Source organism: Ostrea edulis, chromosome 4, assembly GCF_947568905.1.
Source record: "Ostrea edulis chromosome 4, xbOstEdul1.1, whole genome shotgun sequence".
Taxonomy (NCBI): Eukaryota; Metazoa; Mollusca; class Bivalvia; order Ostreida; family Ostreidae; genus Ostrea; species Ostrea edulis.
Genome location: NC_079167.1, coordinates 52,237,426 through 52,259,886, shown reverse-complemented (window position 1 = coordinate 52,259,886; position 22,461 = coordinate 52,237,426). Strand labels below are relative to the sequence as shown.

Genomic DNA, 22,461 nt, shown 5'->3' with positions numbered 1-22,461 from the left:
TACTTTTTAGCTCACCTGAACTGAAAGCTGAAATGTTTACGATTTGTCTACTCTTTAGCTCACCTGAGCTGAAAGCCCAAGTGAGCTTTTCTGATTATCCGTCTGTCTGTAAACTTTCCACATTTTCGACTTCTTCTCTAGAACCAATTTCAACCAAACTTGGCAAAAAACACCCAAGGGTGAAGGGAAGTGCCCTTCTCCAAGAGGAGATAATTGCGAAATTACACTGACAAATTTTAAAAATCTTCTTCCTCAAAACTAGCGGGCCAATTTCAACCAAACTTTTCACAAAGCATCCCTGAGGGAGGGGGGGGGGGTGTTCAAGTTTTCAACAGGGAGGTAATCACGAAAATGCAAAACTAGTGTAGGGTCATTTAAGGGGATAGTAAAGGTAATTTTGTTAAACATTTTTGAAAGAATTAAAATGAGTCCAAAGCCTCATACAAGTAATTTCCTATGAATAATAATAATTTTATGCATTTCATCTGCATTTATTTCCAAATTTAAAATGATTAAAATCTTCAAATTATGTCCCCTGAATTTTTGTTTCCTGGACAAAAATTCAATCTGCTATAAAGGTTAGCTTATAGAGTAACTTTTGATAAACCTATAGTCATTTCAAAGTTGAAAAATATCATTCATACATCTTATCTTATTATATTAGAAAGGAATAAGATGATTTGGGGTGAGAGAAAAATTCCACCAAAATGAGCTTTACCATCTCTTTAAAAATCTTTTTCTCAAAAAGCACTGGGCCTGGAAAGTTGAAATCTATATGAAAGCTAACTGACAGTGCAGATTAAAATTTGTTAAAATCACACCCCCCTCAATAAGGGATCAAGTTTTACATGCAAATAAATGGGGGAAAATCTTCCCAAAAACCACTGGGCTTGAAAAGTGAAGGTTTACATGAAAACTTCCTGATATAGAATAGATTCAACTTTGTTAAAATCTATCATGATCCCCATCGTTAGGATGGGGCCACAATAAAGGATAAAAGTTTTACAGTAAGCTATATTGAGATTTTTAAAACAATATTCATCTCAAATAACACTGTGTCAGGAAAGTTGAAGTTTACATGAAAGCCGATACCTGAGTAGAATAGATTCAAGTTTGTTCAAATCGTGGTTCCCGGGGTAGAAGGGGCACAATAGGGGATCAAAATTTTGCATGCCGATACACTGTATATATAGGAAATATCTTTAAAAATATCTCTTGAACTATTTCAGCAAGGGCTTTCATATTTTGTATATACATTCCTTTCGACAAGACCTGTCATGTGATCCAATGGTGTGTAATGTTGTGAACTTGACCTGGAAGTTTGACCTACTTTTAATAAATATCTTACCTATTCAATGTCCTGAACTATTTAAGGTAGGTATTTCATATCTTGTTTATAAATTTCTTATGGGAAGACCTTTCATTTCATATCATGTCCTTTGACCTTGAACTCTGAGTTTGGCCTACTTTTAAGAAAACATAACACATTATGTATACCAGGAACTATTTTAGGTAGGGCTTTCATATTTTGAATAGAGATTTTTTTTATGGCAAGACATTGTAACACAATGGTGTCTGATCTTTTGTCCTTGGAGTTTGACCTACTTTAAAAAAAAAAAGCCCTGACCTATCCAATATCTCCTGAACTATTTATGGCTTTCATATTTTGTATACAGATTCTTTACGATCTTGTTATACGTTGGTGTTGACCTTGAATGGCAGGGCCAAGGTGGCTCAGGTGAGCGATGTGGGCCATGGGCCTCTTGTTTGTTAATACTATATTTGTTGATCATCATATAATTTCAAAACTTGTTACGTTCCATTCCAATTTATGATAGGAGTGAAATAAACTTACATCAGCATCAATATATCCCACCAAAAAAAAAAAGAATTAACAATTTATAGGTGGGGCTGTCACATGTTTTAAGTCAACATGCTGAAGGAGCTGCTTGTCTCTGTTATGCCTGTATATATGCTAATTTCTACATCTAAATATATTAGAACCTGTCTTTTAAAAGTGGGGGCACAAAAATTTGGTTACTCCCTCACTTTTTGTCATTTTTTCTGAATTATCTTGGGGTCTTGCATTCCATCCTCACTAGCGTGGATGGAAAAATATGAATATCGGTATTATTAAAAAAGGTGACACAGTGCTGCAGGCTTAGGGTACAAAAGTGCATCTCATAAACTCCAAGAAATATTCAAGTTTTCTTCATTACAAAATTGGGCTGTTGGGACAAATATTTGTAACTGAGGGGTTGGGGTGGGGGTGGGGGGTGTTCAAGGTCATGACACACTGTTTGGTGAAAAGCAAATCTCGTGCAAAATATGAGATTCTAATGTTGTTCCATTACAAAGGCCGGCAACAGATAATAGCCCATTTTCAAAGGTGGAAAGATGACTAGGGATAATAGGCTACTAAACAACACCAGCATTCTGCACATATATCATGTTTACATGTTTATGTTTGTCTATCCTCTGTATACACAAAGTATTTGATAACAAATTGATTGATTAATCCATCTGTACTTTAATACAATGAGGTATACTCAAACCAACCAACGGCACTGCTTGTTGATACTATATACACAAAGTTTACAACTGCAACGACCAACAATCCCATACTCCCAAAATCTGAAGTAAGTGCAAAAATGTAGGCCAATTTTTTGACCTGTCTTCTTGAGCACAGCAGGGTGTACCATAGATGCTAACCAAGAATAATAGATGGTACGTACCACATGTAAGACAGGATTTTAAAAAAGTAACACGTATCATTCAGTTTAAAAGCAAAAACATATTCATTTTTGAACATACACATATTGATATTGATGATAATTTCATAGTATGGAAAAAACACCACATGGAAGATGGCAGATATATATACATGTAATACTTTGCTTCATATATAAAATGTTCTGTAAAACTCTGGGAAACTCCGTAGTTTTCTGGAAGGTAGTAGTATTTATGTATTCTGTTGATTTCTGGGAGTTAAAGTAGTTTATCCAGTGTAATAGGTCTGTTGAATTCTGGGAATTATAGTAGTCTTTGCAGTGTAGCCACGAAGGTGCGGATCTGCATGGGCTGTAGAGACAGGGTGGTAGGGACACTGGAGTGTGGGATTGCTGTGTTCAATAGTTTCTCCTTGCTGAGGGATTCCTCTTTATTGTCTACAAACACAAGATTTGACCATTTGTATACGTAATAATACAGGATAAACTATTGAAGTTAAGTGACGAACAGAAAGAGAATCACCAGGTCTGGACTTGCATCCATTAAAGAATCATCACTTAGTATAATATATATTCTTGCATTCTGTTTACTGAAGTTAATAATAAATCATTGTTAACATCATTTTGCTACACAGTTATAATACATCTGTTTTGTTACATGATCCAATTCCAGTATCAATCTATGTTTGTAATATTTCTATGGTAACAACCTCTTGCTTGTTAAATACCTTCAGAAAGGAGTTGATATATTAAAGCCTTTTGGTTTGTTTTCCAATCTCCATTACATACAGAAGAATATTGTAAAATATTGATTATTAAAGAAATAAAGATCACATTTTCCTGTATCTTGCAGGATAACCCCTAAGTCAAGAAATGTTGTTTTGAAATATAATTTTCTTTTTTGCTCTTGGAATGCAGACAGTTGGTTTATACTGAGTGACAAATGTTCTTCAGTTATTTATGACATTGTTTTGCAACATATATTGATTGATTTTTATGATTATGAAATTGAATTATCAGTCATTGACATTAGCAAAACTCGAAGTGCAAGCGAGATGTGTATTAATTTTCTCATAATCAGTTAATACTCATGAAGGTATATCGTAGAATGCAGTATTCATTTGATCTTTGCAATACTGTGGTAGAATATGAAAGAAATATTGTTTAAACTAGTACATAAATGTAAATGCAGAAACAACAGCAATATTGGTTAATTGAGCAATTTCCATGTTAAAATAAAAAAACAAAACAAAGATAATTCTTATGCTAAGTTCCATTTTTCATTATGAAATCAGGAAGTTGGTGATTTTCGAAAATCTTCGTGAAAATGATCTGAAATGTGAAGTTTAAGGGCAGGGGTGCCATCCATGAACTAAATCTATTTTCACATATTTGCAGCATCAAAACATAATTTAAAAGTTTATTATGTCCAAATTTGATCATGATTCATGCATAGTGCCCACAATTTCTGGAACAAAAACGCTAAGAAAAATGGTAATTTTAGCCCGCTGTAAGAAAATCCTAATTAAACCCATGCATAAAGGACTATATATTAAAGTTCAATAACCAATTCTGATGAAAATTTGAAACTGCATAAGTAACAGAAATCTGATATTTATTCCTTGTTAAATAGATATTAAAGGTGTGTAAAATTAGTTATAATTTTAGCAACAAATCCTGAATTAACTATGTATAACATTACAAACATGGATTTCCCTCAATTTACAAATTTGGAGGAAAAACATTTTGCATAGATATTATTTTCAAAAATGTCAATGCAGAGACACAGTACAAAGCAGGTGAATTAAAAAGAAATTACAGCATTTACCTGGTATGTATCTCCATGGTAACCTGTTCAGTTCTGCCAATGGAAAGTTGGCCCCTAATGTAAATTCTTGCATTGTAACAATTCTAAATGTGGTGAAATCAGTCTGAAATGATAAAAAAACCCAAAACAGATAATCATAAAACAATAGTATTTAATATTGTTAATGTACAGTTTACTTCAGTTATAATGAAGTCGCTTAAATTGAACTATCTGTTATGTTGAAGTAAAAATAAATCTTTATATAGATCAACACGAGTTATATTGAACTTTAGATTTCAGGTCAGTCCCCCGAATTTCAATATATTCAGAGTAGACTGTATATGTGTTTAAAAAAAACCACCCAACCCAATCCTGTTGAAATCTGTGGGTAAGTGTGCTTCACCATTTCTGATTTTCCCTATTGGTAACCTCCCTTGGCAAGGAGCAGTTTACTTTTCATTTCACAAAAACCCATTTGGAACATTCTGTTTATGTATTCCAGTGAATTAGATGGAGCATTACTTAGTGATTCTTTTGACTGGATACTTTTGTATTAAGAGCATGTAAATTTTAACTGAGTCTCTAGTAGAAATTCTCACCAAATCTACCACTGCTGGTTGTGATAAGACAGGGTCCTCATCTTTTTCATATATGTGCTCAAATCGGATCAGAATCTGTGGAATTTCTATCGGCTCAATACTGGATGTTGTACTCCATTGTTCCAAGGTCAACATGTGAACATTAGCTGGAAGGGACTTTTTCAAACCAGACCACTGCAACCAACACCAAAATAAAGAACAATAATCATTTACCTTAAAATAACTCAGTTTGTGGTTTATATCACTGTAAAAGCTTCTATTACTTGGGTATTATATTTGGACATGGCTTGTTCAGGCGTCATTGTAAGCTGGGAAAATGACAGAGAGGGGGCCATGTACATCTGTAGAGCCAGACTTCTGTGGAGAGATGGGGAATCCTCAATAGTGTCCAAAATCACCAAGTGCTTCCCTGTGTAATCAGTATCATACCATTGTAGAATTGTGATTGAAGGGCAGCATTTGACAAATTACATGTTACCACTATAAATGAACAGTTGAAGAAGCCTGACAACTCAATAGCTATTTCACAGTATGAAAAAAATTTGGCAGTAGAGTTTGCTTGCCTCTGACTACAAGTCCTTGTCCATCTGCCCCTGTCTCATTCAGCGGTTCTCCAACACCAAAATGGTCATCATACAACAACCTCCTATGAACCTGCAGTGATAACATGTATTCCAGATCAATTTTTTGCTGTCTTGCTGTCTCAGATTTATCAGCAAGTGATATTGGTTTGCTGAGTTCATTTCATCACTACAGGTATATACAAAATTATTGACAACCTTATTTTCACGCCAAGGACATCTCTTAAAGTTCTTGCAAAATATAATGATTTACAGTACCGTATTATGTATTTCATGTTTTACATGACTGGATTGAGCCAGTTCCACATTCTTCGACCTATCTGGCTTTTGTTTTGATAAATATACACTGAAGTCTGATATAGATAAGATACAAACCAAGAGTTCCAGTGTGCCAGACTCCAGACTGCTTCCACCTTCAGATCTGTCTGTCATCACTGTCAGCTGTTGATTATTGGTTTTATCCTAAACAGAAAATAAAAACAGACCATTTTAAATACTGTCCTAAACACTCCAATTCCAAATGAGAATACGAAGAAAAACTTTCAATCACTACCCTTTACAGGAAAACTGTCACCTTGCTTTACATACATTTTCAACATAGGGATTGGAAAGGATTCTGCCCCGATTTGAATTTGCCAAAAGCTGTGGTTTTGTTTTGTTTTTTTTGCTAGTTTGAAATGATAATGAATTTATATTTGCTCAGTCTTAAATTTGCTCAATTGGAATTAAGGAGGAATGGGCTAAAAATGGGAGAAATAATTTCCATTTATACAGCACATGGGTCCCTATTGGTGGCCAATCTACTCCCCACTATCTTTGGATCCACCAGACAAACTGCTAAATCACTACTGCCTACAGATAATACAATTGTGAAATCTTCAACAGAAAAGGTTCCTTTCCCAAAATACTCACCTAAGTTACAAAAGTTCTTTTACATATGTAGTACATGTACTTTTGCGCAACCATTAGTAGATCTTTTTATCTTAGCCAATTACATGTATAAGCTTTGGAATCCATATGTTAAATTGAAATTGCTTCAAACTAATATTACTTCTTCAAAACAACTAAAGGTACACATAAATGGAGATTCAATACCACTGCCTTACACCCTATAGTACGTATTCTGAATAACTTTGAATAAACATAAACCAGAAGTCTTTGATGAGACTGTAGCTCTACTATCCTAAAATGTCTGGTTAGTCAAGACAAAGTAATGAAGAACATCTACAAAGATTGTGTGATAACCACAAGTTTTACCATCTGCAATGGTTTGTATACTTTATGAAATGTACATGAAATACGATTTATATCAAGGCATGAAGGTCAGTAAGTCAGAAGTCATTATACTAAACAAAATGTCTCATCATGAGGCATCTAAAGATATAGGCAAAGTTGAAGTTTTTGAAAAGTCGGTCAAGTCCAAGGTCAATGATCAAAAGTCTTGGTACCAAAAGAAAGGTCTTGACATGAGGCATCTATATGTGAAATATCAAAGCCCTACCCCCCTTCGTTCAAAACATAGAGTGAAGGTTAAAGTTTTTTCTTTACAATGTGATGGCTAAGCCGCTGCTGACACAGGGAATATGACAATAGCTCTCCAGAAATTTGTTCCATCAAGATAAAAATAGGTTCAACTCCAAGGTAATTATCACAAGGTCAAAAACTTTGCTACCAAAAAAAGGTCTTGTCAAACAAATTGTCTGTGTGAAATATGAGAGCCCTATCCCTCCCCATTCAAAAGTTATGATCAAGGTCAAAGTTTTGCTTAAAGTTTTTTATTACTAAAGTTTAATCTGCAAGTTTTGAGCTAGGAGCTCTTCTATCTTGAAGTAGCATTTAGCAGAATTTTGGATGCTGAAGTGGGACAGAATACATACACCTACAGTCGGTGATAAAGAGAGATAACATTTATGAAAAGTGGCTACTGATTAACAATATAAGTGTAGGAAATATAAATTACCATTGAAATAAATGTTTCACTATCAAGTAAACAAAAGAACAATGCCAATTTGCTAGGAACATTTTAGTTATTGTACCTGCAAACAACCAAATAATGTGATATAAAAAGCATTTTTTTTCAGTTTCTTTTCTCCCTGAATACATAGTGTTTCAACTAAAACTGTGTTTCATACATTTACCAATGTAGTAACAGGCATTATTCCCAACCTCCATGTAACCAAATCCTTTTAGTGTATTACTGAGTACAAGAGCTCTCTACAGGAAAATACATTGTTGTTCTTGGATGTGGGAGGTTCGAATGTGGTGAAATTAACCCCCATAAAATTATTTTACAGTAAGTGATTTCAGATGACTAGATTCCTGCGTAGGTGCAATGATGGACCTGTATGAAGATTCGACTGTTGACCGGGTAGTAGTTGCCTGCTACAGGCTCTGTGTTGTTAAAATTCCAAGTATTTCTGTGATCTCTTCTGTAATATAACAAAATCAACATTGGCATTTCTCAGAATTACTAGTATATGCTTTTCTTTAATGGAAATTTGCAAAATTGATAGTACATACCTTCTTTCTAAGATTTCTCTCCCATTTGCATCTGTGTAAAACAGACTCCCAGTTTCCATAGACTGTGTATCATACAAAGTTATGAACTCCTTGCCAAGTTTGTCTCTGGAAAATCAATAGCAAAATCTATTGCTTCTCTCACAAATTCAAGTTTTACACAAGAGACCCATGGGCCTTAAAGGTCACACACTGTACATGAAGAACAAAATTCAAAAGTGTTGTGTATAGATGATGCAAGTGTGCATCTTTAAAACTTTGATAAATGCATATCCTTGTGGTAAAAAAGGGTACTCCATTCTGATTATAAGCAAACTTTGTACCAAGTATGAGCAGCTAATATCTCTCAAATGTTATGCTTTGACCCAGACAAATATTTCTTCCTATTTTTTAACTTTAAACTATGATTACTGTATTTGTAAATACCTGCTATCAATAGATAACACATCATCAAATGATATCCAGGAAAGGATTTGGAAACATTCTGAAACAACCTTTTTAAAAGTAATGACCTCAACTTTAGTCAAATGATTTTGGTTCAAGGTCATGACACATTGTTATGATCATAAGCAAAGTTCAAGAGTATTTCTAATGAGGCAATTCATTAAATTAAGAGCTATATAGCTCCACCCCAGGGGCCAGAACCACTACACCAGGGGTCACATATTTCACAGTATTTTAGACCCCCCCCCCTTTTCTCATGATGATAGTGGACTCAGTTTGTGTGCTAGAGGTTCAGAGCTTGAGAAAATAATATCTAGTGATTTAATACATCTTTTAACCATATGCTAGAAGGTTATGTGAATTTTTACATTAATGTTTTGAATTGTGCAATAAAAGTAAAGTGCTATAATTATACTAATGTTATATGCAATACTAAATTGCATATGTATACAGTTTGACGTCACATGTACATATCAAATATATACTCGTATTTACGTATATGTATATGAACTGTTAGTATTTAGTTTATTATCATTAAATATTATATCTCATATTGTGTAACATGATTGTATGCCAACATGCTTGGTGAATAAATAAATAAATTGAATTGAATATGATCTCCTTTCCTGGGGCCTGGGGTTCAAGGGTCATGAGTTTTACAGTTCTGGTAAAGGCTTCCACACTGGTTATCACTATACACCAAATTCTTGCACATCATATTCAGATAAAGAATTAAGATTTTCATTGGTTTAGATAAATGCATTTTCACTATATAATCCTTATAGCTTCGCTCATTTCATCATTCCAATAAAGGCCTCAATGTTCAATACAAATATTCACCAAGCTTGTCTCCTAGATGTTTAGAAATAGAGAAGAACCCTGTATGATCCAAATATGTACAGTCCCTCCACAGAGCATGAATCCATGGGCCATGAATTTCATCTTTTTGATAAAGGAATCCATGTTCCATATGCCTATCCACCTAGTTCGTTTCCAAGGTATTCAGGAATGGAAGATTTTTTTAAAAAACATTTAATGCATTTACCCTGTATGATCCATATAGCCATAACTCTTGACCTATGAACTATGAATTTCCCAATTGTTGGAGGCTTTCATTTTCCGAATAACTTTGCCCCAGTTTTTATGCCAGATACCGAGGAGCATAAAGAAGTAGACTTTTAAAAATTGTACTATTCTTAAAGGTTTAAGCATTATTCCTTGTGTCCCAATAGGGTAGGAAACAACAAATTCAAAACTTTTGTTCCCCTACCTCAATAGATGTTTCTATAGGAATTTTGGTGAAAATTTGCCATATAGTTTCTGAGAAGAAGTAAAAAGATGATGGACAACTTTTGACAACAAACAGGCATGGATAGAAAACTGGTCATCTGAGTAACTCAGGAGAATTCAAAATATAGACAGAATCTTATGAATTACTTAATATTGATGGGTCCCACTGTCCACTCGATCTCCACATATGGCTTATTGTTGTACAGTCGAATCACTTCCGATGCCTCAGGTCCAAAAATCATGTGAGCCTCTTGCACCAACTCTCCCTAAAACCATCAAAATATCATACGATATGGACAAACATGCAGAAAAATTCCATAAAATCATGACAAAATGTGACGTAAGAACAGAGACATCTCACCGTTAGTATGTAAGACCCAAGTTTCATAGTTGTATCTGGGACCAATTGACGTCCTCCTTTAGTTCTGAGTGCATATGCACCAGAGGCCTGAAACTCGCCTTTGCTGCAGTTGCCACCGTAAGCCTCGTACCACCAGAAGCCCTGGTGAAGAGGTATAGATATGTTCTTTTTCTTGTTTGTAAATCCCATTGTGTTCCCTTTAATGTTGTCCAAAAGAACCAAGTATTGCTAAAACCAGAAAGCATCAATTTTATTGTTTTCGTGATCCTGCAAAATATTAATAGTTGGATATGAAAGGTTTTCTTGTTTGAATTTTCATGTGAATTATTTATTTCATTGTAATCATGATATAGGAATTTAGATATTTCTTTTACTTACATCATTATCTATGTACAGTGGAATTTCTAACTCGTCACTAGAGAGTGGGACTATTTGACTTGGTTGTGATGTAGCTTCTTCCTGATCTGTAAGGAATAAAACATACTCATTGTGAACATCTTTTCTGCAAGTCATTATGCTATCAAAAAACTGGAGATTGTTTTTGTGAAAAACAAATGTCTCCCGAGCTCCCCAAATTGGAAGTGCTCCAAATGAAACCTCCTCCCCTTAATGTACTGCACGATATGGAGAAAGCATGGGCAGGAACATGTACATTATGAACTCCAATAAGCAATAGGAGGATACTATTTTACACCCTCCACCCCTCAGATCCACTATAACTTTAAGGATAACAATTGGATCCTCCTGTCCCTATAATATGCACATCTACAAATGGCATTGAAGTATTGTACAAAACTTCAAGTCTATCGGATAAGCCATATAGGAGAAGCGTTCACAAGCTATTTTAACATCCTCCACCCCTCTTAGATCCACTACAACTTTTAGGAAAATAATTGGATCCTCCTGTCCCGACAATATGTACATCTACAAATGGCAATGAAGCATTGTACAAAGTTTCAAATCTATCCAGTAAGGGCAAGATCAAAAGATTGATGTCGGATAAAAATCTAAATTCAAATAGTTCAAATCTCCCGTAAGTTTCTGTCATCCGACATTGATTACACTTTAGTGGAAAAAGACAAGCAACTGTTAAAAACCACATAAAAATGTTACATTTTAATGAACATATAATAATTTTAATGTACACTTTTATTTGTGAATAAACAGAGGAAAAGGTATATACAGAGTGTTATTTATAATCGTATGTTTCTACTTGTTAATTGATTAGTTTCAACATTCATCATATTTAGTTTTGTGGGGGGGGGGGGGGGGGGGGGAGTGTCTTGGTGAAAACCAAGTGAATTTAGTTTTTTGTCAGACATTGAACTTTTGATCTTGCCCCTAAGCCATATAGGAGGAGAAGAGTTCACAAGATTTTGTGACAGACAGATAAACAAAAAGTACAAAAACAATATGTCTCCCCCTGGAGGAGGAGAGCCATAAAACAAGGGGGACTAAGTGTAGGGAAAAAAAAACACAGTCCCATACCCATATACATAATACATGTATTTAATATACTCTATATATAAACTTACGACTTGCTTCAATAATAAAGTAAGTGCTGTATCCCAGGGGTGGCACTTCCACCATAAAGACCAGCTCATTCATGGCAATAGATCCATTTCTCTCTGGAATTTTCTTGGTTTCATCACTTATTGGTACCATTTGTGCTGTCACATTCAAACCCTTTGGATCCACCACTCTGTACCACTCTGCTAGCACAGGGATCCGTACAAAGTCTGTGACTGTGTGACCCAATGGATTGTATACAGTCATCATAAACTAAAATTAACAAGAAATGTTCGTAAAACATACATGTATATGCCTCCACTGGTGAAAAATAGAACAGGGTTATACACATGTATCATTTAATTGATAGTAGTGCCAAAACAATTCAAGATATGGAGCGGACAACATCTTCCTATGTCCAGAGTGGTTTGACCTTGACCATGTGACCTAAAAATCAATAGAGGTTATCTACTCCTTAGGATTTACCAGTGTACTAAGTTTGGTGTCAATCAAGCAGATGATTCTTAAAATATAGAAGACAATATAATACTATGTCTAATTTGACCCTTGACCATGTGAACCCAAAAATGAATAGGGGTCATCTACTCCTTATGATGTACACTGTACAATGAGTGCCAAATTTGATGTCTGTCAAGCAAAGGGTTCTCAAGACATTGAGTGGACAGTATCTTCCTATGTCCAGTTTGACCTTTGACCACGTGACCTCAAAATCAATACTCCTTGTCCTGAGTAAATTGACCCTTGACCTTTTGACCTGATTTTTTTTTTAGATGCCCTCTTCTACTCATTACCAACCCACATATGAAATATTATTACGATCAAGTGGATGGTTCTCAAGATATTGAGCAGACAACATGTGGTCTACCAACCGACCGACAGTTGCAAAGCAATATGCCCCTCTTCTTTGAACTGACCGACAGGTGCAAAGCAATATGCTTCTCTTCTTTGAAGGGGACCGCCATAAAAGGGCTGAAATATTGTCAAAACGGCATAAAACCGTAATTAATCAATCAATCTTTGAAGGGGGATATAAAAATTCTATAATACTGAAAACTAGATAAAAAGTCAAAAATATTGTTTATAATAAGTGGAAATGGTGGATCTTTTGTCTGAAATTTGTCATAATCATGTTTTTCTCTTGTAGCTTGCATTGAGGAATCTCAATTTTACGAGGTGACATAAGTCAACCATTCAAATCAAAATGACTGTCAGCCTAATTTCAACACAATGTCTATTTTCTCATTTTCTTTACAATCAGGGATCATTTATCTAAATTTCCACTGAAATTGGAAATTTTAAAAATGAAAATCGATTTCCGATATGTAATGTGTACATTTGCAAAATGAACACAAAAATTGATTACTTTTGTTTTATTTACTTTTATTTATATGTGTGAAAGTATGTTTACAGATACCAACCATTGAGATGGAAAATTAACACCTATCATCACACACATTGCTGTTGTTTGATTTTATTTCTCTTGTATACCAATTTTCACTGTTTCCGTGTTTGTGTCAGATCACAAATGGAAGCGTTCCATAAAATATAATTATCTTTGCTCAAACAGGAAGAACAAGCTAATTAATTATGTAAATCAACAAAACTGTATTGTTTGACAAATCCATGACATGAAACTACGGTATTCTGATATTCATTTGAAGAGCTAAAGACAAAGTCTTCAATAATTCCAAAAGTAGTCATAGATCTGATTTGTCCATAATGCATTTGAAGTATTGAAGTAGCCATTAACAGAAAAGTACACATATAAAGATGAATGTCAGACATAAGACCTCAGATTCAGGAGACAGACACACACCTATCACACAATCTCTTGTAGTCCTTCATCAATACAGCTAGTGTTTTCATTTAACTAGCAGAACTCTACCTGTTTTTGGTGCTCAGTGAAGTTACAGTAGCTGATGTTAGTCAAAGTACAGTAGACCTGTTTGGGGGCTTTCTCAGAACCTTTTGGTAAGAGTTTCTCAAAGGCTGCACTTGCTACTTGCTGCAATAATACATTAAAATAAATTACAATTTACATATCAAATTCACTGAAATTTAAAATAGAAAGTGCCATTAATCACAAGCACTTTCAAAGAAGTGCCTTCAAATCTATGTACCTGGCATTTCTCGGCACCTACGGCTAGTCTCTGAGCATAGTCATCTGCAACATGTTGCTTTTCTGTCCCTCTGTAAAAATGTCATTATATTATATAGGTGGAATTTACTGTTCAGATAACTGATGAATAGAAACTTACCTAACACTGCACACTTACGAAATTCCATCATGATGCTGAACAACTCCAAGAGCTTCCTCTGTAATGAAAGAATTAAACCAGGTAACCAAAATATTTTAGTGTTAGTATTAAAATATATTCAGATAAATTCATCTATTTATTTCTGTTATAATTTAGACTTACTAAAGATACGTAGGTTCTCAGTGGCAAAAGAAACCGGACTGCTGAGGTTTGCAAGAACATCCAACTGTTTGCATACCTACTTAAAACAATATATTGAATAAGAGGAAGACCTAAAAAAGATGCATGGCTCCTGTAATGGAAAAAGGGAACCAGTACATTCATGTACAGACACAAACTTCAAAAAGTCATACATATTTCAACTGCAGATCTTCAAAATGCAAATACTGGCAACAAACACCAAAGCAATTTTCACACAAGACTTGAAGTTCTGGCAATGGTAACACTGGTCTTTGGTCAGGTGTGCTAAAAAATATGCCTTCCACTGAAGTCAAGTCTGGTAGTACCAAATTTGGCCTTTGAACATGACAAATAAGTTTGACCTCTACCTGTTGCAGTATTTTGACCAAAAATAAATAAAAAGCCTCTAGTTTATATAATTTAAAACTTATGATCAAGGTTGAAGCTGAGGGCCAATGGAGAAAGAGACAATATGCCCCCAATTATCAATTTTGGGGGCTGTATAGCATGAAATGTTTGGCCAGTGTCATTTTTGCCTATACTGATTGACAAATGATTTCATCCTGTTCAGAATATTCCCAAATCCTTTTATTACTCATGTACTTTTTAAGGTAATAAATAATTTACTAGTATATTCATCCAGTGTTTAGTTCACTCATTCAGGGCAAAAATAACGGGGGTGAAAACAAAACAAGGGCGGAAATTTTCCAGTATACAATATACAAGGAGAGATGGGTATTGCTAATTTGCTACGCTAGGAGAGATGGGTATTGCTAATTTGCTACGCTAGGAGAGATGGGTATTGCTAATTTGCTACGCTAGGAGAGATGGGTATTGCTAATTTGCTACGCTAGGAGAGATGGGTATTGCTAATTTGCTACGCTAGGAGAGATGGGTATTGCCAATTTGCTACGCTAGGATGATACAAACTTTACCTGTAGAAGGTTGTTACTTTTACGAGCATATCCTTTTAGAGCAGCTCTGCTGGAAAAATATCCAGACCAAAAAGTGTTTTCTCGGCTGGCATAGGGGAAGAAATCGTCTTTTGTGGAATTCCAGACTTGGTTCAGGTGGTTGAGATTGAAGAGGTAACAAGAAGGAGTGGAGTACAATAGGTTGATGTTGCTGCCATTACTCTGCTGAAAAAACAACATGGCTACACAATCATTCATAACTCTTACCTACTGTGATAATATACCTTACACAGCACTGTATCATGCTAAATATACAAGGTATCTATCAATTATCTACTGGGTGAAAAGAAATATGTTCTCCACTAAAAACTACAAAATAAACAAAAGCATTCACACAATATAAAACTCACAGTGAGCTTCTACTGTTTCTATATTACAAAGTCAACACTGGGCAAACATTTTTAATCATGTTCATATGACCTTGGTTCTGGGTCATAACATATTGTCTGTTCCTAAGAAGCTTTAGTGCTATGCATGATCTAGAGACTTGGAGTAAAACATTTTTTTAAAGATGAAATGTATTTTCAGCTTGTGAGCCATGTAGCCCTAACCTCGGCCCAGAAACCCAAACCAGTGATTATGGGTTTCAAAATTTTGATAAAGGCCTCCATCTCATTATAACCAGCTATATGCAAGCTAAAACCCAGTTTATATGCTAGCTAACAACAAGAGGAATTTTAAAGATCACATACACTTCATTATGTAATACATGTATCGTTTCTTGGACCTATGGCCCAGGGGCCATGAATTTTATAATTCTGGTTGAGGAAGCCTTTAAAATACATAACTTTGATAAAATATGGATGAAGTGGGAAAATATTTTTGCAATTGATTAATTATTACTACATGTACTTGTCATTATTTTTAGTACATGTATTATTGTTATTATTATTACTTTCACTATTGCACAGCAAGTAACCTAAACCACAGGGAGATGTATGAAAGGTATGTTTGTGTAAGTGTTTGATGTATTGTATGTAACCAAAAAAATAAATAAATTATAAAAAAAAAATAAAAATTCATGGCCCCTGGGTCATGGGTCCAAGAAACGATACATGTATTACATAATGAAATGTATGTGCTCTACTCAAGAATATCGAAGAAGGATTTTAAAAAAAAATACCATTTAAAGAATAGCACATTAATTAACAAGCCAATGCCTAACATCATTAACATACCAAAGCTTCCATGTTGACAAACACAATCATCATCATTAACAAACCAATGCTCACTTGTAGACAAACACATTCATCATCATTAACAAACCAAGGCTCACTTGTAGACAAACACATTTATCAGTATTACCATTCTCACCTGTTGGTTCACGTATTTGATGAGTTTGTCGAGGTTCTTGTACCAGGTGTGAGCATTCTCATACTGAAAGTCACTCCCCATGGTCATCATTATGTTGTTGGAGTGGAAGTGCTGGGCCTTCAAAAAAAGTTTAAGACAAACTGTTAAGTTATAAGATTAGAAAGGAAATCATTATTTTTTTTTTTACCTAAGCCTTGTAAATAATACATGCCTGGAATATAGTACCAACTTTTGTGACAAATACAACTTACTTGGTCCTTGACAACTTTGATAAAGTCTTGAACTCGACTCTGAATGTTGACATCGTTCATTCTTTCATCATCCTGTGAGTTTCAAAGTTTTCAAGTGTAAACTCACAACAAACTTTAATTAACTCATAAGCAAATACATAAACAATAACCCTACCAGTTCATCTATATATTACAAGTCTGACTACAAACTATCACAAACATCACTCCTTACAGACATAATGTGTCTGTAAAACAGTATGCTTCCATCTCCTTTGGGTTTACCACATAATCCTCCATCATACAGAAATGGCATAAATACTGAAAATTACTTTTAAAGAAATTGAAGTCACAGTGATTGAAAGTAAATTTTAATAGAGATGGACAGCCAATTGCAGAACCTGATAGACAGGACATCAGATAAACAGGCCAATTACTAGATGTTACGAGTTGGTGAACCAGAGCAGCAATGACAAAAGGTTTGCTTAATGGTGCCCTACCATGATTGGTGCATCTTTACAAAACTCGTCAAAACAGAACCCAGGAGGAGGAACATAATGGTTGTACAAAACTCCAGTAAAAAGCTCAGAAGTTTCACCTGAAATAATATGTTTATCTAGCTTATCTAGAAAAACTCACAATTTATCATTGCATTACTAAGAAAGTAAGTGATTTTCAAAATAATGAATGATTTCAATACATTTATGGACTAATTTACCTCGATCTTTGTATGTATGTATGTATTATTTACCTAAGTTTTTTGGACTACCCCTCCACACAAATTCCATATTGTTTTGCTTAAGCCTTGTGTCTTTGTCTTGATAATCCAGACGACCAAAGAAAAGTCCATCAAACCCAAACTAGCAAAAAGAAAGAAAAAAAAACCCTCCTTACCATCACACAGAAACACAAGTGCAGGAAATATCATAACAGCATTGTCAAATATCCCTATACATTTTTCAAACTCTCACATTTGAAAGCTTCTAATCAGGTAACCAGTATAAACAGTTATGCCTCATCATCTCCACTTTTACCTGAGCAAACATGGAAGCCTGTTCTCTGGAATGACCAAATGGATCAATCTGCCATCCGACCCTGGGGCGTCCACATCCGCCAAACTCCTGCTCCAGGAAGGAGAAGCCCAGGGTATGCTGGTCTATCATGGCATTATAGTGTGTACTGGCCTCATCATTCATACACCATCCTCCCAATACAAACTCCAGACGACCTACGATTAAATATTTTAAAAAATCCAGACGACCTATGATTAAATAAAACAAACTCCAGACGACCTATGATTAAATAAAACAAACTCCAGATGACCTACGATTAAATAAAAAAAAGAACATAAATGCTAAGTCACCTCCTTAGAATTAAAGAAATTTTAAAAATTAATTCAGAATAAAATATAGCGATCTCATACGAACCAAAATAATTACATGATTGTATATCTTTCAAACATTCATAAAACTTTACGTTTCTATGTATTATACTATATAATCATTCGACAGACAGAACACTCACCTTCATTCACAAGTTTCATGACATTTTCCTTCATAATCCCATCTTGTTCCCTCCACCACCGAGCAAAGAATGCAATTTCCACATAGATAAACCTCTTACTGGGATCACTGAGGAGCTCAGGAATCACCGAGTCCAGAATATACTGCACACCTGCATGCTGGATGTCATTCCTTGCTGTAGATTTCATCAGACATTTGAATTAAACTTTGATACTGTTGAATTATCTTCAAATCATTTCTACCATATCTAAATTCTGTGAAGGGTGGAGTGGTTTCCTTAGTGCAGAATGAAAGAGTACCTAAGCACCCTCCATGATGATGTTTGACAATGTTAGAAAGTACATTTTTCTTTTTCCGAAATAGTATTCTCCCATCATCATTATAGATGTGTCCTCTGCAGGTTACATGATACCATTTTCCAATTCATTGACTTGCCAACTATGTCAACTCATGAAATATAATGGTGAGGTGTTTAGACGATGAAATACTCCATCTGATTCACAACTGACTCGTAATCAGCTCGCAGTTCAACGGTGTACACACAATTCAATTTTAGTAGAAAGCAAGTTGAATGAGGAATCTATTTGAAAATCACATTGTGTGATCACACCTTTAAACTATCACATCAAAACTATCAGAGAGAAATTTTAGCACTAAATTTGTAAATTACTTACAACCATAGAAGTACTGGTCCACAGTTTTCAGCCATCCCACATCATCATGTGTATGGGGAACCAAATGAACATTGAGCATGGTGGGGTCCGTGGCAGGACAACTCTACAATGATGTAATGCAGCCATCAATTACAAGAAACAATAGAATTTGATGCCATCATTTGATATCAATTTAAATTCATATAATGGACTTCAGTTACAATGGGATCCCGGGTTGTAGGATAGAATTATCCACACATACCATTGAAAGATGGGTCTGGGTTAGATCCCCCCCCCTGTTTTCGGGCCCAGATTAGATATTTCCCATAGGAAAACTTCACCCAGGTAAGATATTTCCCACAGGAAAAATTCAACCAGATCCATTTTCCCCCTAGAAAAAATAGCTCCTTATAAATTTTCCCTCAAACGACTGTAAGTGCGCTTTTTCTCCCCAGCCTTGCAGTAATATCTACTTTTGATTTGATTATTAGAATTTATTTACTACATTGAGGATTACCAATCTCACCCAGAGTTGTTCCTTACTCTCACTTATAAGCTCTTGTTAACATCTTAGGTTTTACAAGATTCTTGTAAAACCTACGTACTTCACACCCGTTTAAGCAAAACTTGTTGAGTTATGCTAAATTATTTGCTTTTATTTTCAAGGGGATTATTTAGCAGACTAATATTGAAATAGTTATAAACTAAGATTAACAAATTTAATAAGAATGACTTTTTCTGAGTGTTTTAACACTGTCAAATGAAGTTTTCAGAAGATTGTAATGGAAAAATCGACTATTACATCAGAAAAACATTGATATTGTGATTTGAGGCAAACAACTATAAATAATTTTTCAAAAAAACATCATTCATTTTGTCCATTTTTATGAAATTCCTGTAATTCAAAAATAAATATCAACTTTTCAAATAAGGAAAGTGCAATGAATTAAATACAGTGCACTGTGGGATTTCTCTAAGCCTCAACAAAAATAGTTTTTGAAGGATTATTCTTTCCAAAGATAAGCATTATGGAAGTCCAATTAAGTCCTTGAATGTTATCTTTTTTAGCTAGTCGTTGCACTATTTGTTGCATTTTAAGGACATTCAGAATGGAGAACTTTTATATATATATACACCCTCGCTTCACCTACCCTGTATCCACATTGTGGTTCTGGTTGTGTAAACTCCACAACATTGGGTCGACCATGCACGCCTGCAAGAAATAAACATGTTAAAGTAATAACCAGCTTATCCATGATTGAGTGACACAACTTTAAGTCTGTCCTGTTATACTGTTATCATGTCACAGGTTCACCTGAGTTTCTGCGACCGTGATTTATCTATCTTCATTATCTACATCAACAAGGCTAGTGGACTCTAACATCAACTGATGTAACATACACCTGCACAAGATAAAAGGACTGGTAAGTTATTTCAACTAATTTATAGATAGTTTTTCACTTTCATCAATAAATATTACACAATAAACAACTTTCTTTTGATTTAGTTCACATCATCATTCAATAAACATATACATGAAAATCATTCATAAAATTATACCAAGAGGCCCATGGGTCTTATTGGCCACCTGAGTATCACAAACCTCAAACTTAGATTACAAGAGACCCATGGGCCACATCGCTCACCTGAGTCACCTTGGCTCATATTTAAAAATTTTCCCTATACATTTTTATGTAAAACTTTGATCCCCTATTGTGGCCCCATCCTACCCCCGGGGGTCATGATTTTAACAAACTTGAATCTGCACTATGTCAGGCAGCTTTCATGTAAATGTGAACTTTTTTTGCCCAGTAGTTCTTGAGAAGAAGATTTTTTAAAGATTTTCACTATACATTTTTATGTAAATCTTTGATCCCCTATTGTGGCCCCATCCTACCCCCGGGGGTCATGATTTTAACAAACTTGAATCTGCAATATGTCAGGCAGCTTTCATATAAATTTCAGCTCTTATGGTTCTTGAGAAGATTTTTAAAAGACCCCACCCTATTTTTGCATTTTTGTGATTATATACCCTTTGAGTTTCTTCATTTGAACAAATTTGAAAACCCTTCACCCAAGGATGCTTTGTGCTAAGTTCGGTTGAAATTGGCCCAGTGGATCTGGAGAAGTTGAAAATTACACTGTCAAACTTTTCCGATATAACAACATCAAAATGTACAACTTTCAACACTTTAAGCTACCATTCTTCAGGATAACTTAAAGTCTAGGCATTTTGACATCATACACAGAATATGAAACTTGGATAAAAAACAATCTAATTAAAATCAGATCCTAAGATACGCTCACAATCACTACAATATATACAAAATATATGGCGCAGATCTAAGAAGTCTGATTTTAATAAGATTGATAAAAAAATTACTATATGTTAAAAATTCATTCTGATTCTACGTACGTCAAGTACTCTGGAGCAGATATCAAGAAGATGCTGGAGTTTCTCATTGACAATATCTATGGATTCTTTGGAAATCAGCTAGGTCTTCCAACAGTCTGTTGGAATTCCCATGGGCAAAAATTGTGCTCCTTTATTGGCCTACCAGGCTTTGTATTCTTTTGATGCAGAATTTATTCAAAAATATCAATTTGAGACAAAGAAACACTTTTGCTGTTGCCTTCAACCCAAAATATATTAACAATATTCATATAAACAGGTCGCAATTTAGCAGGTTCTGCATATGATCAATTTCTAAAAAGAGGCATGCAGGCTACTCACAAATACATTAATGTTACAAAAGTTTCAACAGTCTCAATTAAAGCAAACATTTCTCAAATTCTATAGTTGTTATAATCATCTTGTTGTTAGGTTACATGTTATCCAAAAGGTTTTTCATAAGGAATTTGATTTCGGAATACTGAGCCATTTACCTGATTAATTAAGAAGGGCTGGTGGCGGATGTGACCGATCTACCGGTTATGCTTACTACATGTACCACTAGGCATCTGATTCCACCTCTGGTGTTTCCAGTAGTCCATGTTTGCCTTGTTCCTGATTTCTGTACAGATAAATTAAATATCAAATACCATTTACATCCATGTAAATGAGATAATGTATGATTATAAGAGTTATGAGATTGATCACTGTTCGTTATCTTCACCTTTTTCATACAGCTACCTGGTTGTCTTTTGCAGAGGACTTCAAGGACCTGCATTCATAGAACATAATTTTGGTTTTATTCATGCCCAAATTGCAAATAATTTACATCGGGATCGAAAGGCCAACTTGCATAAGATATCGAGAATGATCATGAATGATATTTCTCGGTTTCCATCCATATTGAGAATGCAAAAAGAAACCTTGTTGCATATGAAGTAAATATATTGTGCATAAAAGTCATTTTCAAGGTATCTGGTGAAAACTATTCGACACTATGCATTATCAGATGCAGTCGTCACATGTTCATTTCGAAAGTGGACTGTCTCATTATATGGGAATGGCAGGATAGAAAAGTCTAC

The 22,461-nt window shown here is 34.8% G+C and overlaps 1 protein-coding gene across 6 annotated transcripts; it reads right to left on the bottom strand.

Moving 5' to 3' along the window:
* Positions 1-2,774: 2,774 nt before the first annotated feature.
* LOC125671148 (lysosomal alpha-mannosidase-like) lies at positions 2,775-22,364 on the bottom strand. 6 transcript variants are annotated; one of them, XM_048906633.2, is made up of 29 exons: positions 22,104-22,363; positions 21,930-22,001; positions 21,404-21,558; positions 20,303-20,390; positions 20,139-20,200; positions 19,009-19,111; positions 18,336-18,509; positions 17,846-18,039; positions 17,563-17,671; positions 17,312-17,409; positions 16,836-16,907; positions 16,585-16,701; positions 15,232-15,435; positions 14,279-14,354; positions 14,135-14,174; positions 13,979-14,048; positions 13,744-13,863; positions 11,864-12,110; positions 10,707-10,792; positions 10,329-10,556; positions 10,115-10,233; positions 8,237-8,341; positions 8,058-8,145; positions 6,092-6,178; positions 5,699-5,789; positions 5,399-5,544; positions 5,136-5,309; positions 4,558-4,660; positions 2,775-3,167 (listed from the first exon to the last, which is right to left on the bottom strand). In XM_048906633.2, the coding sequence occupies exons 6-29, from the start codon at positions 19,085-19,087 to the stop codon at positions 3,034-3,036; spliced, it is 2,961 nt and encodes a 986-aa protein (XP_048762590.2). In that variant the 5' UTR covers positions 19,088-19,111; positions 20,139-20,200; positions 20,303-20,390; positions 21,404-21,558; positions 21,930-22,001; positions 22,104-22,363; the 3' UTR covers positions 2,775-3,033. The 6 variants fall into 6 exon arrangements, with proteins under 6 accessions (XP_048762590.2, XP_056018884.1, XP_056018883.1 ...); XM_056162909.1 differs by having other exon boundaries at positions 20,139-20,390; positions 21,874-22,001; positions 22,104-22,364; XM_056162908.1 differs by having other exon boundaries at positions 20,139-20,390; positions 22,104-22,364.
* Between the last annotated feature and the right edge of the window lie 97 nt (positions 22,365-22,461).

What these genes read in the sequence shown, in the direction of transcription:
- LOC125671148 (XM_056162909.1), bottom strand. Translation starts at nt 20,243, where the DNA reads ATGGATAAGCTGGTTATTACTTTAACATGTTTATTTCTTGCAGGCGTG. An exon ending in TTGGGTCTTACATACTAACG is followed by an intron (nt 10,234 to 10,328) that starts GTGAGATGTCTC and finishes TGATGGTTTTAG; the next exon opens with GGAGAGTTGGTGCAAGAGGC. An exon ending in ACAAGGACTTGTAGTCAGAG is followed by an intron (nt 5,545 to 5,698) that starts GCAAGCAAACTC and finishes CTGATTACACAG; the next exon opens with GGAAGCACTTGGTGATTTTG.